This window comes from Colias eurytheme, chromosome 4 (genome assembly GCF_061535395.1).
Source record: "Colias eurytheme isolate Ceu_HAF_F1 chromosome 4, ilColEury1 Martin Lab GWU primary, whole genome shotgun sequence".
NCBI lineage: Eukaryota > Metazoa > Arthropoda > Insecta > Lepidoptera > Pieridae > Colias > Colias eurytheme.
The window spans coordinates 5,539,471-5,557,172 of record NC_142983.1 but is presented as its reverse complement, the minus strand read 5'-3'; the positions used below and the strand labels follow the sequence as shown (position 1 = coordinate 5,557,172).

General features: G+C 31.6%; 2 protein-coding genes across 2 annotated transcripts in view; one reads left to right on the top strand and one right to left on the bottom strand.

The window, feature by feature from the left end:
* VGlut (Vesicular glutamate transporter) overlaps window positions 1–10,010 on the top strand; it is a 32,949-nt gene extending 22,939 nt beyond the window's left edge. Inside the window, exons 3-11 of the mRNA XM_090101608.1 lie at window positions 137–276; window positions 483–737; window positions 7,024–7,217; window positions 7,365–7,527; window positions 7,634–7,741; window positions 7,818–8,003; window positions 8,094–8,279; window positions 9,059–9,235; window positions 9,795–10,010. Coding sequence (XP_089957734.1) covers window positions 137–276; window positions 483–737; window positions 7,024–7,217; window positions 7,365–7,527; window positions 7,634–7,741; window positions 7,818–8,003; window positions 8,094–8,279; window positions 9,059–9,235; window positions 9,795–10,010 — 1,625 coding nt within the window. The remainder of the gene's footprint in view (window positions 1–136; window positions 277–482; window positions 738–7,023; window positions 7,218–7,364; window positions 7,528–7,633; window positions 7,742–7,817; window positions 8,004–8,093; window positions 8,280–9,058; window positions 9,236–9,794) is intronic.
* Window positions 4,276–5,175, bottom strand: LOC149908961 (uncharacterized). The gene has a single exon (XM_090101487.1). The coding sequence runs from the start codon at window positions 5,173–5,175 to the stop codon at window positions 4,276–4,278; it is 900 nt and encodes a 299-aa protein (XP_089957613.1).
* Window positions 10,011–17,702: the final 7,692 nt, after the last annotated feature.

Here is a 17,702-nt window from a genome sequence, read left to right as displayed (position 1 = left end):
CAAAAGTGTTTTACAAAAAGCAAGTATACCGATGTGGAATGTTGTTATTATGAAAAACCTAGCATTTTAAAGACTCCTTATCATCCCATATACCATTGAATCTTCTTAAATCGAACTATGATACGTTTCTGTGCAGACAAATACGTCCGCGCGGAATGCCCGTGTCTGAGCGCACGTTACACCGTAGCGCTTCTCGCTTGCTTCGGCTTCAGTATCATGTTCGGCATGCGGTGTAACATGAGCATGGCCAAACTGAAAATGACTGAGAAACATAATGTAAGTGTAAAAGTAGACTATTGGAATTCACCGCATGATATTATAATAGTCAAATTAACAAGTAAAGACAGGTAGAGAAATAGTAGATTCTTAGATATGGTGTGCTTCAATGAACTCGTATGATAGTGGAACTGCAAAAAAAAACAACGCCTCGTAAAAATAAAATTAAACCCGTATTAGCAATTACATTATACTTAAACTTACAGACATCTTACGGCGTGAAAGAGGACACTCCATTTAACTGGAGCGTAAGCGTAGAATCATCAATCGACTCGTCATATTTCGCTGGATACCTGATTACCCAAGTGCCGGGCGGTTACCTTGCCTCCATGTACCCGGCTAACAGGATCTTCGGAGCCGCCATTGTTGCTTCAGCAATATTCAACATCGCTATACCTGGCGCTATGAGCATAGGACCTGTCGCTGTCGTCATGTTGAAAGTCGCTCAGGGTTTTGTTGAGGTAGGTGCAATTTTATTAAGTTTTGCTAAGCAAAATTTTGCAATGATTAATGAATATATAATAAAGTTATATTTTTTTTATAATATACTAGCTTCCGCCCACGACTTTGTACGTGCATCCCCGTTTTCCCCGTTCCCTCAAGAATTTCGGGAAATCCTTTCTTAGCGGATGCCTAGGTCCTAACATCTACCTGCATGCCAAATTTCAGCCCGATACGTCCAGTGGTTTGGGCTGTGCGTTGATAGATCACTATATCAGTCACATTTGAGTTTTATATAAATAGGTATATAGATTTGTTTCATTTCTACCTTGAAACAGATGTTGTGATCTAGACAGAGATATATAAATTACAGATTAACACACTGGCTTTTACCAAGCGAATGAAGCTTATTGAAAATTATGAATGGATGCTACTCGATCTGATACAAATATTACATACATGATATAGTAGATACTTACATCACAGATAACATCGCTAAAACGAAACACAAGCCGTTGATTAGGTTTAAAGACTTTATTACTCATAAGAACAATTTGTTCACTTAAAATGAGTTACATGCTATCTTAAATTAAATTAACTTAGTTCTCTAGTTTTAGTTATCATGCAATAATTATACAAAATAAGCATAAATTCTACTGTACTATTCTAAATTACAGTAAATGTGATTTTTAAGTAATTTTTTAAATACATTTATACTTTTACAATTTTTTAACTTGTTTGGCAATTTATTAAACATTTGTGCTCCTTCAAAGAGTATGGTTTTTTTCCCGTAGTTAGTTCGAGTCGAGATAGGTTGAAAATTATTTTGGCTTCTCAGGTTATACTTTGTTGATTTTTTATGTAGCTGTAAGTTTGATTTTGTTGCGTTTGTTGTTATTTTTTTTATAAGGATGCATGTGGAATATGCGTAGATTTGTGAGAGTTTAAGTAGTTTTGTTGATGAATAGAGTGTTTTTGTGGGAGTTAGGTACGGGTAATTAAAAAGCGTTTTTATAATTTTGTTCTGAGATCTTTGTAGTGTATCTAAATTTGTTTTGGAAGCTGATCCCCATATCTCAATTAAGTAGTCTAGATGTGTCTTAACTAAGGAGTTATAAATCATTAAACGTTCTTTTTTCGGAATACAATGTGTTACTCGATGGAGTGATTTTAGTAATGATGTAAGTTTATTTTTGATATGATTTATATGTACTGTCCATGTGAGTTTATCGTCTAGCCAGAGTCCAAGGTATTTTTCACAGTTCGAATGCTGTATGATTTCGTTATCTATGGTAATAATTGGGGTAGAATTTGGAAGAGGTTTATTTTTTGCTGCAAATATCATGAATGAAGTTTTTTTAATATTGATTGTGAGTAAATTGAATTTAAGCCATGTAGAAAGTAAGTCTAAATCTTTTTGAGCTAATGATATAATGTTATGTAAGGATTTATCAAAGTAAAAGAGACACGTGTCGTCTGCATATAATGACAAGTATCCTGTAAGTCCAATTTTATCGATGTCGTTTATGTAAATCAAAAAGAGCAAAGGACTTAAAATTGACCCTTGAGGACAGCCGTATGATAAGTTTTGAACTGAGCTAGTGTACTTATCAATTTTGACAACTTGTCTTCTATTTTCTAAGAATGATGTAAACATTTTGTGAGCGTTACCGGTCACACCTAGGCTTTTTAACTTTCGAAGAAGCTTTTCGTGGCTGACGGTGTCAAAAGCTTTTTTTAGGTCGATGAAAATACCTAATCCGAAATTCTTTTGGTCTATTTGAGTTTTAATTTTCGTTATTAAATCTACGGTAGCTGTAAGAGTACTTGATTTTGTACGGAAACCATATTGTTGATCAATTAATATTCTGTTGTCGATTAAGTATTCATTGAGACGATTGTGCAATATTCTTTCAAATATTTTTGAAATAACGGGCAGAACTGACACCGGCCTATAGTTACTTGGATCAGTTCTACTCCCAGATTTGAAAATTGGACTGACCCTAGCCACTTTTAGACAGTCCGGAAACACCCCAAAAGTTAAACATTTATTGATGCAATGCGTTAAGCGATCAGCAATACAGCTTTTTAAGCATTTGATGGCTTTAGTGCTTATGCCGTCTAGACCAGTACTAGTATTACAATTTAAGTTATCGATTATTTTTATTACTTCAAGTGTTGTGCAAGGTTTTAGTTCGTTTAGTTTGTTCTCGTATGAAAGTTGTGTATAATAAAGTGTAGTGTCAGTGTTCGTGTGGTACATGCTAGGTATTTTGTTTGCTAATTCTGTGCCTATTGCGGAAAAATAAGAATTAAATAACTCACATATAGAATCGCCATCCGTAATTAAATTGGAACCCGATAACAGCTTTGGAGGAGCACTTGTTTCTTTTATTTTATTCAAAGCTAAATTATTTATTAATTCCCACATTTTCTTCGGTTGGTTTGAGGTCTTTTGGAATAAATTAATATAGTAGGTCTCTTTTTTCATCTTTATAAGTTCTTTAGTATTTTCACGCTGCTTGATAAATTTTTCTTGTAGGTTATAGTCATTTGGTTGAGATTTTGTTTGTTGCCATAAGTGATTTCGTAAATTTATTGATTCTATTATTTCACGGTTTATCCAATCTTTTTGTGGTAAATTCATAAATTTTGTTTTGTCTTTTTTGTTACTATTTATTTGTTCTATTATAAAATTCTCGAGGTAGCAATAGTCATTGTCTTCATTACAATAGGTAGCTGATGACGCACTCTTGAATAAGTTTTCATAGTCTAGGGCCTTATATTGTATCTTCTTGGGTTTGGGTGGCGTTAGGGATCCTATTTCCAGGTAGATTTGTTTATGATCTGATAAGCTTGATTCTATTAAGGATATGTTAAATACGTGATTGTTTATATTTGTACATATATGGTCCAGAATGGTTTTAGAAGTGCTGGTTTCTCGAGTACAGTATTGTTTGTTAATTTTATTTATAATCTCGTATCCATTTTCATTAATTTCATGTAGATATTTTGTGGAGTTTGTGTCTGTGGTAAGCAAGTCTATATTAAAATCCCCGAGTACTATAGATCTTTTTCTGCTCTCGAGTTGTGGAGAATATACCTCCAAAAAATCTTTTATATTTGTGTCTCCAGGTTTGTAAATGGCTCCGATGTTTAGCGATAGTTTTTGTATATATATCCATAGGTAGTGGTTCCCGTCTTTATATAATTCTTCTGTTATTTCGTATGGTATACTGTTATGAATATATATTGAAACACCCCCTCCTCTACAATTTGGTCTATAGTTATAAATATGCGTGTAGTTTGGTAGTTCATACAGTTTAGCATCGGTTTCCGACGTAATCCAGGTCTCGGTGAAAATAAGTAAATGTGTGGTCATTGCTATTGATTTTATTATGCATTTTATTTCATCCAATTTTCCAGCTTTTCGAATACTGCGTAAATTTGCATAAAAAAATCTCAATGAGGAGGTGTGTAGTGGAATATCTTCGTATTTTTTTATTAATAGATGATTAATTTTGCTGGTGTAGTTTTCGTTTGGTAATGAATTTCTATTTAGTTTTTTTGGTTAACGACAATTGTAGGTTTACCTTTAATATATTTTATAGTGAGGTCAGTTTCGCCATTTTCTGTGCGACGGTTTAATTCAACTTTTAGTGATTGTAAGAAACGTTTTTGTGCAGGAGTTTGATCCGAGTAGATACGTATACCAGCGGGAACGTGATCTTTGTTCCGAAGAAGGATTTTCGGTGTATTTGTATCATTAAAACATACTTTGATAGGTCTACTTTTATTTGGGATATATTTTCCCACTCTAAAACAATTTATCGGTTTCGGGCAGTCCTTGAATAACGATGTTATGAGCTTTAGAGTTTCTTCATTATCATATATACGTCGTGAGTCAGGATTTCTGTCAATCTTTTCCGTTATTCCAGTAATTATCAGGTTTTTTTCGCGATTATATCTGTCTTTAAGTTCAAGGATTACGGATTCTTCTTGAATTACGGGCTGTGTAGAAGTTTCGGTAAATTTTTTAGTTTTTAATTGAGTTATTTCCCTTTCAAGACAGTTAATTTTTTCTTGGTTAGACGCATTGTTAGATTCGATAGTTTTAATTTTCGATGTAATTAATTCGAACTGTTTTGTAAGATTTTCAGTAGAAGATTTGACAGTTACAATTTCATTTTTAATTGCCGATATTTCATCACGTACAAATTTAAAATTTTCATTTTGTGTTTTACCAAAATCATCTAAGAATTTCATCATATCCGAGCGCAGGCTCGCGAAATCCTTTTTGTAATCGATTTCATCTGACCGCTCTTTTCGTTTTCTAAAGCAAACATTTGTATGATATTCACTTTTTTCGATGAAGGTAGATAGATTAGGTTCCGATCCACCAGTCGTTTCGCTCCCACATATTGAGATGTTACGAGGCGGCGTTCTCTGCAGACTCATGATGTACGCTAGTACGTCACAGCGCAAACTCTCCGCACGGGTGTAAAAAGGTAAAAAATAGCAACTGCTCTTGTTCCGCGGAAGGTGCGCGGGGTGCGCGTACGCGGTCAGCAGCACTGGTACAGTAGAAGCACAGGGTCTCAAGTAATTTAAGTGTTTATAATAATTTGTATTGAAGGATGTTCTATTAAGGATCACTTTAGGTTGTCACTATTTTTAAAAATTATGAATATTTTTATGCAAATTTGCTAACACGTCTGCTTTCAACCGGCACTAGAGAACGAGCAGACAGTTCAGACATCGCGAGGGTTACAATAAACATGTAACAAGCATAATGGCATGCGCTTAAAGTTGAACATTTGGCATTCAGTCCGTGACGGTGCATGATCAAGCTTATTATCGATGCTTCAAATTTTGAAGCCGTGGTGTACAACTCGTCACGTTTGGATTTACTCCCCTTTATAATGCTAAGACAAATACGACGCTGCTAAATATATTTATTTTATTGTGTTCCTCCACTCACTAATATTTTGTCAAAAATATGCATTGTAAAAAGTTATGAACAAGATTACTAGTAGAAGAAAACAGTTAAAAATATATTATCTGTTTCCATTTTGGACTAACATAAGTAAATTAGGAAAAGGGAAATGAAAATGGCTTGAGTATAAAAAAAACCTTTAAATCAGTATTTAAGTTATCGCAAATAAAAGAATTTGTTAAAGTAAATTCATTGGATTCTAATCACAAACGGAGATTTTTATTTAAATTTGAAATCGGAATCAATTGAAGTCTATTTTTGCTTATTGTAGTTGGAAATCGTTTTCCAATGTTACAAAGCCTCTTTAGGATTACTGAGCCCTCGGTTGCCATGGCGACGTATTTATTCCTCTCCTTGTACCAAGGCTTAACTGCCTATTCTATTAAATCTCACATTGAATTATCGTGAGTTGTTGAAGAGATATTATATTTTACGTACGTGCAATTTCTTAAGTTCGTATTATCTGCGAGGATAATACTTTCTCTAATAAGATTGAAACGTATAATATTAAATTATGTTGTAGGATAGATAGATACCAATAGTCAGAATAAACCGATTATTCCGTAGCATAGATAGTCATAATTAAGTATAACATTTACTTTGAGTATCAAGTTGAACTCAAAATTTCTATACCCAATTTTATATTTTTGCTTAGATACAGCAATTAATTTAGAGATAATATAAATATAAAATATTGGTACATTTATATTTGTTTAACGGAATTAAGAGCGTGGTTACTAGCAGCACAGAATAATAACTCTTCTTGATTCAGCTACCAAGCAAATAAGCATAAAAGCCACAGAAGCTTTTCTTCGCAATGGTTTTCAAATAAATATGTACCTACTCAATCTGATGAACAATAAGTTTTAATTTAGCTTCGGGTCCCAGTCGAGCACTTGTTCATTTACATACCTATCAATTTTTCTTTTAGGGATTATAGTGTATATGTGGTTATACGTATTGAAAGAGTCGCGGACTAGGGTTGCGTAAATATTATAGTAAAGAATAGGGTGTGTGTAAAAATATCTGGAATTGTTTTTGTTTTGGACGAAACATAAAAATCGTATCACTGTTACATCACTAGTAAATTAGTTTATTACTTATGTAATTAACAGTTTACTGATCTCTTTTCAAATATGTAATCCTACTTATATTATAAAGGCGAAAGTTTGAGAGTGTGTTTGAATGTTGTATGTATGTATGGACGGACGGACGAAGCAAGAAAATCACACAAAACTTACAAGTCTTTCATAGTTCATTTACGCAAGAAAGCAATTACCAATTATTGTAACTTAAAATAAAATTATCAGGGAGTAACCTACCCATCCTGTCACGGCATTTGGAGGATGTGGGCACCGCCGATGGAGCGCTCGAGGCTCGCAACATTAGCTTTCTGCGGCACTTACGCTGGCATCGTCATAGGCATGCCTCTGTCGGGACTGCTAACAGATTATATATCGTGGCAAACACCATTCTACTTCTACGGTGTTTCGGGTATCATTTGGTAAGTTATACGTAGATTTCATTTATCCTATTAAAACATTATTAATATTCTACAATGAATAAGAATTCATTTATCGTCAAATACTTGAAATTTTCTATTTACTCGAATGTACCAAAATCGGAGATGTGATAAATTGTGTTATTCCAGGTACACGATGTGGTTATGGCTTGTGTTTGAGCGTCCAAGCAAACATCCTCACATTTCTGGTCGCGAGTTGGCATACATCGAGCAGTCCTTAGGCACATCTACACAGGCCGCTATGCCCGGCTTTTGGAATACTCCTTGGAAAGAATTCGCAACTTCCCCACCGGTAATACAAATTCATAAGTAACAATTGAATCGTTTCAATAGACTATTCGATACAATTGCTTTAGTATTTGATTGGTCATGTACAAATTGAATGATGATCGTTTTAGGTATACGCCATCATTGTGGCTAACTTCTGTAGGACTTGGAACTTCTGCTTGTTGGTAATCTTCCAATCGGCGTATTTCAACACGCGTTTCAATATGCAGATCACTGAGGTAAATATATTTTTTAACAAATTTTCATTGGTCTTTCTTCTTTACATGAATGATTATTTGAATTATGTTTTGACAGTCCGGATTCGTTGGCGCCATACCACACTTGATCATGACTTCTCTTGTGCCAATCGGCGGTATGATGGCTGATTACTTGCGCAAAAATAACATCATGACAACAACTAATGTGCGCAAGCTCTTCAACTGCGGCGGTTTTGGATTAGAAGCCTTCTTCTTTGTACTCGTAGCTTACGCTGATAATAAGGTAATATTTGTCGATTCATCGGGACTATACAATTATACATGTAATGTATATTATTTTTGAATGATAATTACATAAGAACTATTTTTGCAGTACGTAGCAACAATAGAGTTGACCCTCGGAGTGGCTTGCAGTGGTTTTGCGATTTCGGGATACAATGTAAATCACCTGGATATAGCGCCAAGATATGCGTCCATTTTGATGGGCTTATCCAATGGCATTGGTACGATTGCTGGCTTTATTGTCCCCATTGTGATTGATTACATGACCCAAGAGAAGGTAAGCCATTTAAGAAAATATTTATTTGTATTATGAGTGAACGATAAATCTCGCCGCGCATTTGTTTTACGTCATAAATATTAGATCCATAAAGTTTAATTGTTTTGTGATAGATTTCGAGAGAATTGTGGTCCGTAATCAACAAATTTTTAAATTTAATCCAAAATTTACTTTACATTTTTTACAGTAAAAATTCAATATCTTTAGAGATCCTCAAACTAGCTTTGTTATTCAAATTTGAAATAATCTAAATTCTGTAAATAAATTTCATATAAATTTTTCTTAAACTTGCCCAGTCCTATTCTCTACAACTTTGTTGATCACATTTGAAAGTGATAAAAATAACTCAGTTTCGCACCATTCGTGCGTACAACCGACTGTTCGGAGTTCCCCTCGCGAAGGCTTCAGTATCGAAACAATAAAGACATTGGGCCGTGGCTAATTTTAAAAAGGAAATCGAGCTCAGAGCGACGCGCGCTCTGAATACCAAATGAACGGTTGTGGGTGCGCGCCGATGCGTTACACCGACTGTTTCGCGTTTGCCACTTTATTATCCATATTGAGTTATAGTTTTGTTAGATGTTTATTGTATAATAAGTATAATGTTTATAACTGTTAGTATGAAGGATGAATTAAACGGTACTCATGTTATATTAATGTAGCACTGACTAGTCTACTTTCTGTGTATCTGAACCTACCTTCTGTTTTAACTAATTTTTAATTTTATTTTTTCATTTACCAGTAATTTTCAATATCAAACATTTCTTTTTATGTAATAGGATCAACTAGAGAAGGCTATAACGGAATGGCGAGCCGTGTTCATAATGGGCGCTATGGTGCACTTTTTCGGCATCACAGTTTATGGCATATTCGCGTCGGGAGAGCTGCAGCCCTGGGCGGATCCCACTCCTCCATATGAAGCTCCATTGAAGCCTATTGATCAGGAAACTACATTCGTAAGTATACTTGCTCTTGTTAAGTTTCTTTAAAGTTTGCCTAAATGTTTTTTTTTATTTTTTTAAGGACTGTTGTTGTAGGTTTTTAGAATTTATAACCGTTTAATCTTTATCACATTTCGATATGACCACTTGAAAAAATTCTGTTACATTAACAATTACTTAAAATTCTTACAATTTATAGTTTTTTGTTTCTATCATCAAGTATAAAGATAATATTTGGATTTATTTACGAGGCTGATCGAATCACCTCATCAATTTCAATTTAAAAATATTGCATTTTATTAACCATACTATTTTCAATTTTCTGTTAGTTTTTAAAAATTGTAGATCATATATACTATACCTTGTACATATATATATATATATATTTGGTCTTACCACGAAACAATTTAAACACAGTCTAACTTTTAACCAGGGATCTGTCACTTTAATAGTTGTCTGTGACACAAAACCATATTAAAGAGAACCCGCGCTTAAAGTTAAAACCTGTCTAAAGTTTTTGTGGTAAGACAGTTTGTTTATCTTGACTTGTATTCTAACCAAACTAAACCGCCAGTCGGAGCAGCCATCCGCTCCGCTGAAAGGCCCCGAGCCGTCCGGTTACGGCAGCATGGCGCCCGCGCGCCCGCCCCTCCCCCCTCCCCCCGCGCTCGCCCCGCTCGCCCCGCACGTGCCCAACAACCCGTTCGTCTCGGGCGCGCTGTACCAGGCGGAGCCCGTGCAGCCGCCCGCCGAGCCCTACCATGATCTCACTGACGACGGCACTTACTGAACTGTTTAATGAACTAGACATGTGCATGGAACTATGCGATAAATGTGAGCAACAAAAAATATGTGCAATATTGGAAGTATGGATTGCTGTCCTGTTGTAAATGCGGGCAAAATTAAAAAAAATATATGTGAGGCGGGTCCCCACAGAGCGAGCAGCCTCACGAAGCAATTTCTGCGCGACTCAGCTTGGTTGAGTGAGGATGTGGCTTGGCACAGGAAAATGACGGGTTCTGTACTTTCCTCGCTCGAGCCACGTTCATATAGACCGAGCTGCTTCGCGCAGAAATTGCTTCGTGAAGCCGCTCGCTTAGCAGAGAAGCTGTAATAATAAATAAGTGCAGTTTTTTTTATCCGATTATCATTTTGTTTAAATTGAACAGAATAAGAGCAATATTATCTATCTAAGAACGCTAACAATAACAAAGCTAGAGCCTTGTATTGGGCTACAAAATAAAAGTAAAAAAACATCCTTGCAATAAAATAAAAAATAAATAGATTTTTCCTACCGAACGCGAAAGTATACAATCTCAAACGAAATGTGGAATAATTTATATACATTCGCAGTTATGGCTCTTTATAAAATTAATCATACTAATTGTTTGGTGTTAGATTGCCCCCTCATCGGATACGCTATGCATAAAGTATTTTTAAATTCACATACTTTCATAAAATCCAATTACATCTTTTACAGTTTCTATTAATAAATGCACATGTCTAGTTAAATAAATGAGATGTAATCGAAACACAAGACATCGCTTTACAAATTTTAAAACTATCTATCGATGCACTTTTAACCTTGGCCAATATTTATTGTTTGTATTCATAACACTATTGCAATCATGAGCTCAAAAAAATATGAAAAATTATAAATTAGTAGCCTAGATGCGTTATTTGTGAAAAAAGTCGATGGAGTGTGTTTCGACATAGCTATTGTAATTAGTAATAAGTGCTACCTGGAGGTTCTGGCGTTGCAGCCGCGAGGTAAGCGTCTGTTGTGGTACTTTTTTGTACAACTAGGTAGAAAATAAACATATATACTGTTCTTGGTTAGCTTTTGTCACTGTAGCTGTGTCCTGTAAAGATAAATTGTTTAAATTTTCGAAAGTTTATTTATTTGTTACGAGTTTAGCAGAATTATTATATTATGTGGACAGCGGATAGCTTTGTTTACAAAATACTATTTTATGTATTAGCCGTTGCATTGTTAATTCTCTTAAACATTGTTTTATTTGCTCAATATAAGTGTACAGATGTATATACGATGTATTTGCATATCATTGAGAATTAGTTAATTAATATTATCATTAGTTATTTTGTTGGTTCTCGTAAGACGCGGTTTGATGTGTGGTACGGTTTTGAATTTTGACTTTTATAATACACCAAAGTATAGCATTTTATATAAGTTAAGGCTATATACTATAAGATTGAAATCCATCTCCCTTGTTACATGCTTAGTTCTATTTTTCTTACTTGGTGTATGTGCAATATGAAAATTCTTTATATCTCGCTCGTCCTTGTTGCTACACATACTGTTGTTGTACAATGTTTACAATTATACTCTTATATGATATGAACGAAATAATTTAAATATTCTAGTATTGTACGTACTTCAAATTAACAAAATAAATGTATATGTAATAGGTGTAGGAATTTATCTCGAATGTTGATAACAAAGGGAAGTAATGTGATCAGATCTTGTTATTTTGATTTCGAAACTTAATTTTAAGTATTAATATTATTTCAATTTTATTAGCAATAAATATAAATAATTATTTTTATATTCGTGCGTAAAAATACCATTATGAAAATATGTTTTGAATTCTAGATACATACCTAGGTATATTCCATTGTAAGAGAAGTTATGCAATAGTTTCCACTCTTTGCCAATAATTTTCAAAACTTCCATAATACCAAAGACAATGCTTAGATATCTACTTAGTTATCTTAAAAACCAGTACAAAATGATCTTATATATAATTGCTGTTAATATTGGCTTTTTTATAAAAAAATAATAAAAAATATGAAAAAAATTAGATTGTATAAAATAACATAGGTATATTTAGGTATTACTACTCGTAGGTAAGTTTATCCTTGTCTTGAGTGCTACATTTAAGAATAAGTAGCATTTCTGACTATTAAAAGCTCAGTGTGTATACAAGATAACCATTTAGACTCTAAAATATTAACATCATGGGTGTTATTTTTCTTGTCACAGATCACGAATTTATATAAGCGTGAAAGATTTAACTCCGTTTCGGCCGAATAAATAACCTATAAACATTAAATATTAGTGGTATATCTATGTTATATAATATTAATTAGATAATACATAAGGATAGTTTTTAATATATACGTGGAAATCAAAAGCTCAAACTTAAAAGCTACAAATATGAAACGGTTTTCCTGCTTTCAAAGGAAGGTCACAAAATTATTTTGCTACATTTTCTTTGTTATAAATAATGTTAAATAGTACTTCAATATAAGTTTTCCACAAGATGACACAATATTTCTTGTTTGAGATTTGATTTTCCTTCAATTTTTAGCTTTCTCCTGATCCTATATAAAACGCATTTTAAAACTTTTGTATTTCTTGTGGCCGAGGTAAATAAATATTGTAAAGAACCTTAAATACATTTTCTATTTATAAAGTAGGTATGTACATATTAGTGTATATTTTAATACACATTACCTATATCTGATGATATTCAATAATACCTACATTTAAGCACGAAGAGTAGTTGTAAGTGTGTACACAATAGTGTACATAGATAATAAAGTTGCACTTTTTTCTTTTATTAGGTCACAAATATTGAGTGTAAATACACGAATATTAATTTGTTAATTGGTTACTATTTCTTAAAAAGTTTCCAGCACGAATTGTTTGAGCACTTATACACCATGTAAAAAAGCACCATGTAAAAAATGCACTCTCTGGGTATAAAGCACGCGCACAAAATCATCTGTTTGACAATAAATAATGAATTTATAACGACAATAATAACGAGACATTCGTTGACAATAATTATTATTAAGGAATTTGGAAGTAATGATCATGGTAATTAAATTTTTATTTTATATCGTAATTAACTAGTATTCATTTGAGAAATCAAACTTTTTCTGTACCTATGTCATACCCAGATGATTATATAAAAGGAGACGCTCGTGTAATCTTGTATACGTATTTAAAAATAAAAGAAAATTGTTAATTGGTAGAGTGTTTTTCCACTAGACAAAATATTTGCATTTTGTACTTGTAAAGATGGCTGACATGACAAAAATATTTAATGGACAAGCAGAAGCATTTATGGCTTAAATGACGTTAATTATTAATTCACAAATGAAATTAAACAGAGGCAGAAATGGTCAAGTGTTATGTAATAAAATAAAACAACAACTACTTAAAAGACTTTAACTAAATATTAAAAATGAGCTTGAAACGTGATGTAAAGTTTTAACTTTTCAAGATTTATGAGCATGGAAGAACCAAACAACTAGTAGCATAAATTAAACATCTAGTTGAGAAATGCCTTTACAAGGTGAAAACTCTATGTACAGTATAACGATAATAGTGGAAACTTGAAAATGTATGCAACGATTTGTATCTGTTGTCAATAGATATAACATTATCTGGTTGCAAAAATATATATTGTTCAGAAGAACTTCATGAATATCCAAGATACAGAAAGACAGATCCAGATCTTCATATTATTAAAATAAAAATGTGTAGGATAATAATATTATTATAACTAAAAAAAAAACGTAAAAAGAACCAGAATGAAGAAGAAAAAAAAACATTTCTTTGCTACAACCTTAAATGCCTTCTTTTGCAAGTTTTTTTCATCAAATTATTTTGGCCAAACTTGCTTTTTTAAGAAGTAAAAACTAGGAATTAAGGAAATGAAAATATTAGGTAGTAAGTATTGACAAATCAAGTCACAAAAATATGCATGGCAATGACAATAAAAAATGTAGTGTGTAAATAGTTAATTAGAAATATCAAGTAATGTTGATAAAATAATATAATTAACATTTGTTTCAAAACATCACATATATTTTAATTAATTTACTACATATTAAATCTACCTACAATTCAGGCAAACTATAAAGCTTCCATACGCTAATAATATTTTTTGAGTTGCGACAGGTTTGAACATATACTTACATAAAATAAAATAAAATGAAAAAGGTAATATTTCCGGTATTATCGTTCTATTCAGGGTAGATTAGAATATAGAGCTGTTGCTTTCATACTTTTTTCACATCGTTAGGTAAACATAAAATCATAATATAATATAGGTGTGTAGAGAGATAGTAAATATTTGGACATCGGTGAGAATTATCATATTTTTTATTGTAATTTAACATGTTTGACACATTTGTTCATTTCATTAGTATTGTAGAGCCATTTTATTAGGCAACATTTGACAGTTCAACAAAATTCAACAACGTAACCTAGTAACCACGACATATAATAACATGATATTTCGTTTTGTTAGAACTGCACATTTGTTTAACTTTTTTCAATTACGATTACATATTTATAATAATAATGACCGATAGAAGTAATTTTAGGACTTGATTTTACTGATAAACCATTCTAAACATAATGAACAATTTCTGATTTAAAGAACTGACGTCGCTACAATTTTGTGTCAATAAACCTTTTTTCTTTTTAAATACCAGAGACGTTACTCTAAAAATCGAAATCTGACATCTAGAATCGAATGCATTGATTACTTGGGAATAAAAATTATCATAAATTATTGACATGTGTTTCAAGTTCGATTGACAAATGTTTCAAGTCCGTATCGATTAATTCACTTTAATCGATGTTTTTAAGCAGGTTACCACCCTATGAAGATAAAGTTGATAGACGTCAAATGTTGCCTATTAAATTGGCTCTACTATAGTAAAACAGAATTGTATTAATAACGTCAGGAATCATCGAACCATTTTTATTATTTGAGTAATATTCATTTAGAGAACGTCATTAGAGTATTAGATTAAATAATAAAGTATTTAATAAAATGTTATTTTAAAGAATCTCTACACCGTCAATTCTGGTTTGTAAAAATCTACTAGAAGTGTTTCTTGTACGTAGTGATTTGTATTTATCTATTAGTTAGTCATTTGTACTTTATATGTCACATAGAACACAGTAAACATCACCTAAAGTATAAGCATTCAAGGCGTAGGTTGAATATTATATAAGTTTTACATCATAAACTTATCATTATCGATTGTTTTAATAATGATATTTATTTTGTTTTCTGTAAATGCCGGGTAAATAATAATCATACTTAAAATTGAGTAGAAACCGGTATGCAATATATAAAAAATAAATATTTTCTGTGTGATAATAATTTACAATTTAATAATAATAATTGATATACTTACTGATAATTATTTGTTTTACGTTAGGCCGGGGCTCGTGCATCTAAGAATTTATGTAATAAGTACCTACTTGATCTTTATTTTATTCGTGATAATTTTCACAATGTCCAAAATTATGGCAAAATGGGTACAGATCCCCCTTGCACTTGTTGAATGAGCACTGGTTATAAAATTATATAATATAGTTTAGTGGTGTGTGCGAATGTGATATAGTTATGTAGAAAATAATATATCTATTAATAACGTTTCTTTACGACATTTTCTGCTATTGAAAGAACTTTTACTTTATAATTTTAAATTCAAATTCAAATTCAAATTACATTTATTTACAAGAATGTAGTTAGAAAAAAGGTGTTATTACAATATTAAGGCGCTAATACATTCTACCCACTATCTGGGTGTGCAAATATTTAAATGGAAATAAGTTAAATTACACTACACTTATTTTGCGTCACTATAATTGTTAAACGTGACTAATTCTTTCTTGTCACAGATTCCGCAATGTAACTTCCTTACTTATTTCGATTAGCGATTGTACATTCAGTGTATGTCTTCTAAGTAGGTACCTATTTTTATAGGCTAAAATAATATAATGAGGTAAGACAATAATTTTAATTTTACGGGGTGATCTCACTCTATAAGGCTGTGTCGACAATAATGCTTTTGAAAGCACCTTAGAATTTAATATTACGACAAATAGTAATATAAGTTGTAAGTTAATGTTAAGTCAGTTAAGTCATTATATGGAATTATGTATAATGTATCTATTAATTATTATGAGTGAAATATGTCAAGTATTTTAGTTATTTTAATTATGATTATCTGAAGAAATTACATAACAATGTCAAATATTACAGTGTCTACTGTGCCTACTGTAGGGCATATTAACTTGCATGAAATTTTCTATCGAACCTTATTTCAAAATATTACCTGAGAATTAAGTTTTTTACGTTCCATTTTGTTATTTTGGTGGTTTTGAGGTATTATTATTTTATGTACCTACAGTCAGATATAAGATTTTTCTATCTTGTAAGATAGTTAAGTAGAGATTCTTGCAATGAAGCACTGATTTGTCAATTACTGATTAGATTCATTAGAAATTTGCTTTGTAGATCCACATAGCTGTAAATATTAGACGCTTCGAAATAATTCATTATATTTTGTTTTGTTTTATATAAATTCATATTTGTTTTCAAAACGAAATCAGTAAAATCCTAAAAAAACATATAAGTAAGCATTTGGAAGAATTTTGTTTATTTTCAGGCAAAATAATAATAAACAACCTAAATAATAATTTAAATATTAAAATGCGTATAAGCAATAAAGTCATACATATGGTTAGGTACCTTTTAGATCTGCTTTGTGAATAATAGCTGAGATATAAGCAACATAAAAATTTACCTTAGTTTTTTAAGTAAGAGAAGCACAAAAAATAGTAATTGGTTTGAACAGTAAATATTATGAAGATGATAATTTTGATTTTATTCAATATTATTAGAAAAATACAAGTTGTTTAAATGGCCTATTCTTGTAGATAGTAAAAGAATAATAAAAGTTTTTTTTTGTTCATAGACAAGTAGAGCGCAAATACATATATATACGTATTTATTTGTGGGTAACTTCTATGGATTCGTGTGTGTTATGAGAATTCAGTTAATAATCGAGAGCATTGTCTTGTCAATTTATTCTGAATAAATAATATTTATCAAATGACTTGTAAATTATTGGCAAAAAGAAATGGCAATTGAGTTATTGTGGTTTAATACCTAGATAATAATGGTAAGTAGGTACCTACTCAGTTTTATTTCAAAGTCTCTAAAGACGTAGAAAAAAAGTATTATATTTGTTTAGTACGTTTTACTGTAAATAAGGTGTTTTACTTCTAATCAAAAATATAAATTTTCAATAAAATTGGATAACGAAATTAATGTCATTATCTACCTCCTAATATACATACTTGTAAATAAATATTTATCTCTTTGAGAAATATTGCTTTAGAAATTGTATTGTATACCTAATTTTATATTTTATTATTTAAATATTCTTGTAACACATACAACTTACTACATGTTATGGCACAATTGACTTTTTTAATGTGATATTGTAATTGTTTTGAAGTCAAGTAAAGTACCTAACTTATTTTTTGTTAGTTTAAAGTGAATTTTGAATTGTTTTCATATTAGATAATTACTTATGTGTATTTTTCATAGTTGTTAATAATGATTTTAGACATTGTTAAGCGCGATTTTCATATGAATTATTTGTGATATTGGATCTCAAATTAAGTTATGTATTCAAT

What these genes read in the sequence shown, in the direction of transcription:
- LOC149908961 (XM_090101487.1), bottom strand. Translation starts at nt 5,175, where the DNA reads ATGAGTCTGCAGAGAACGCCGCCTCGTAACATCTCAATATGTGGGAGC.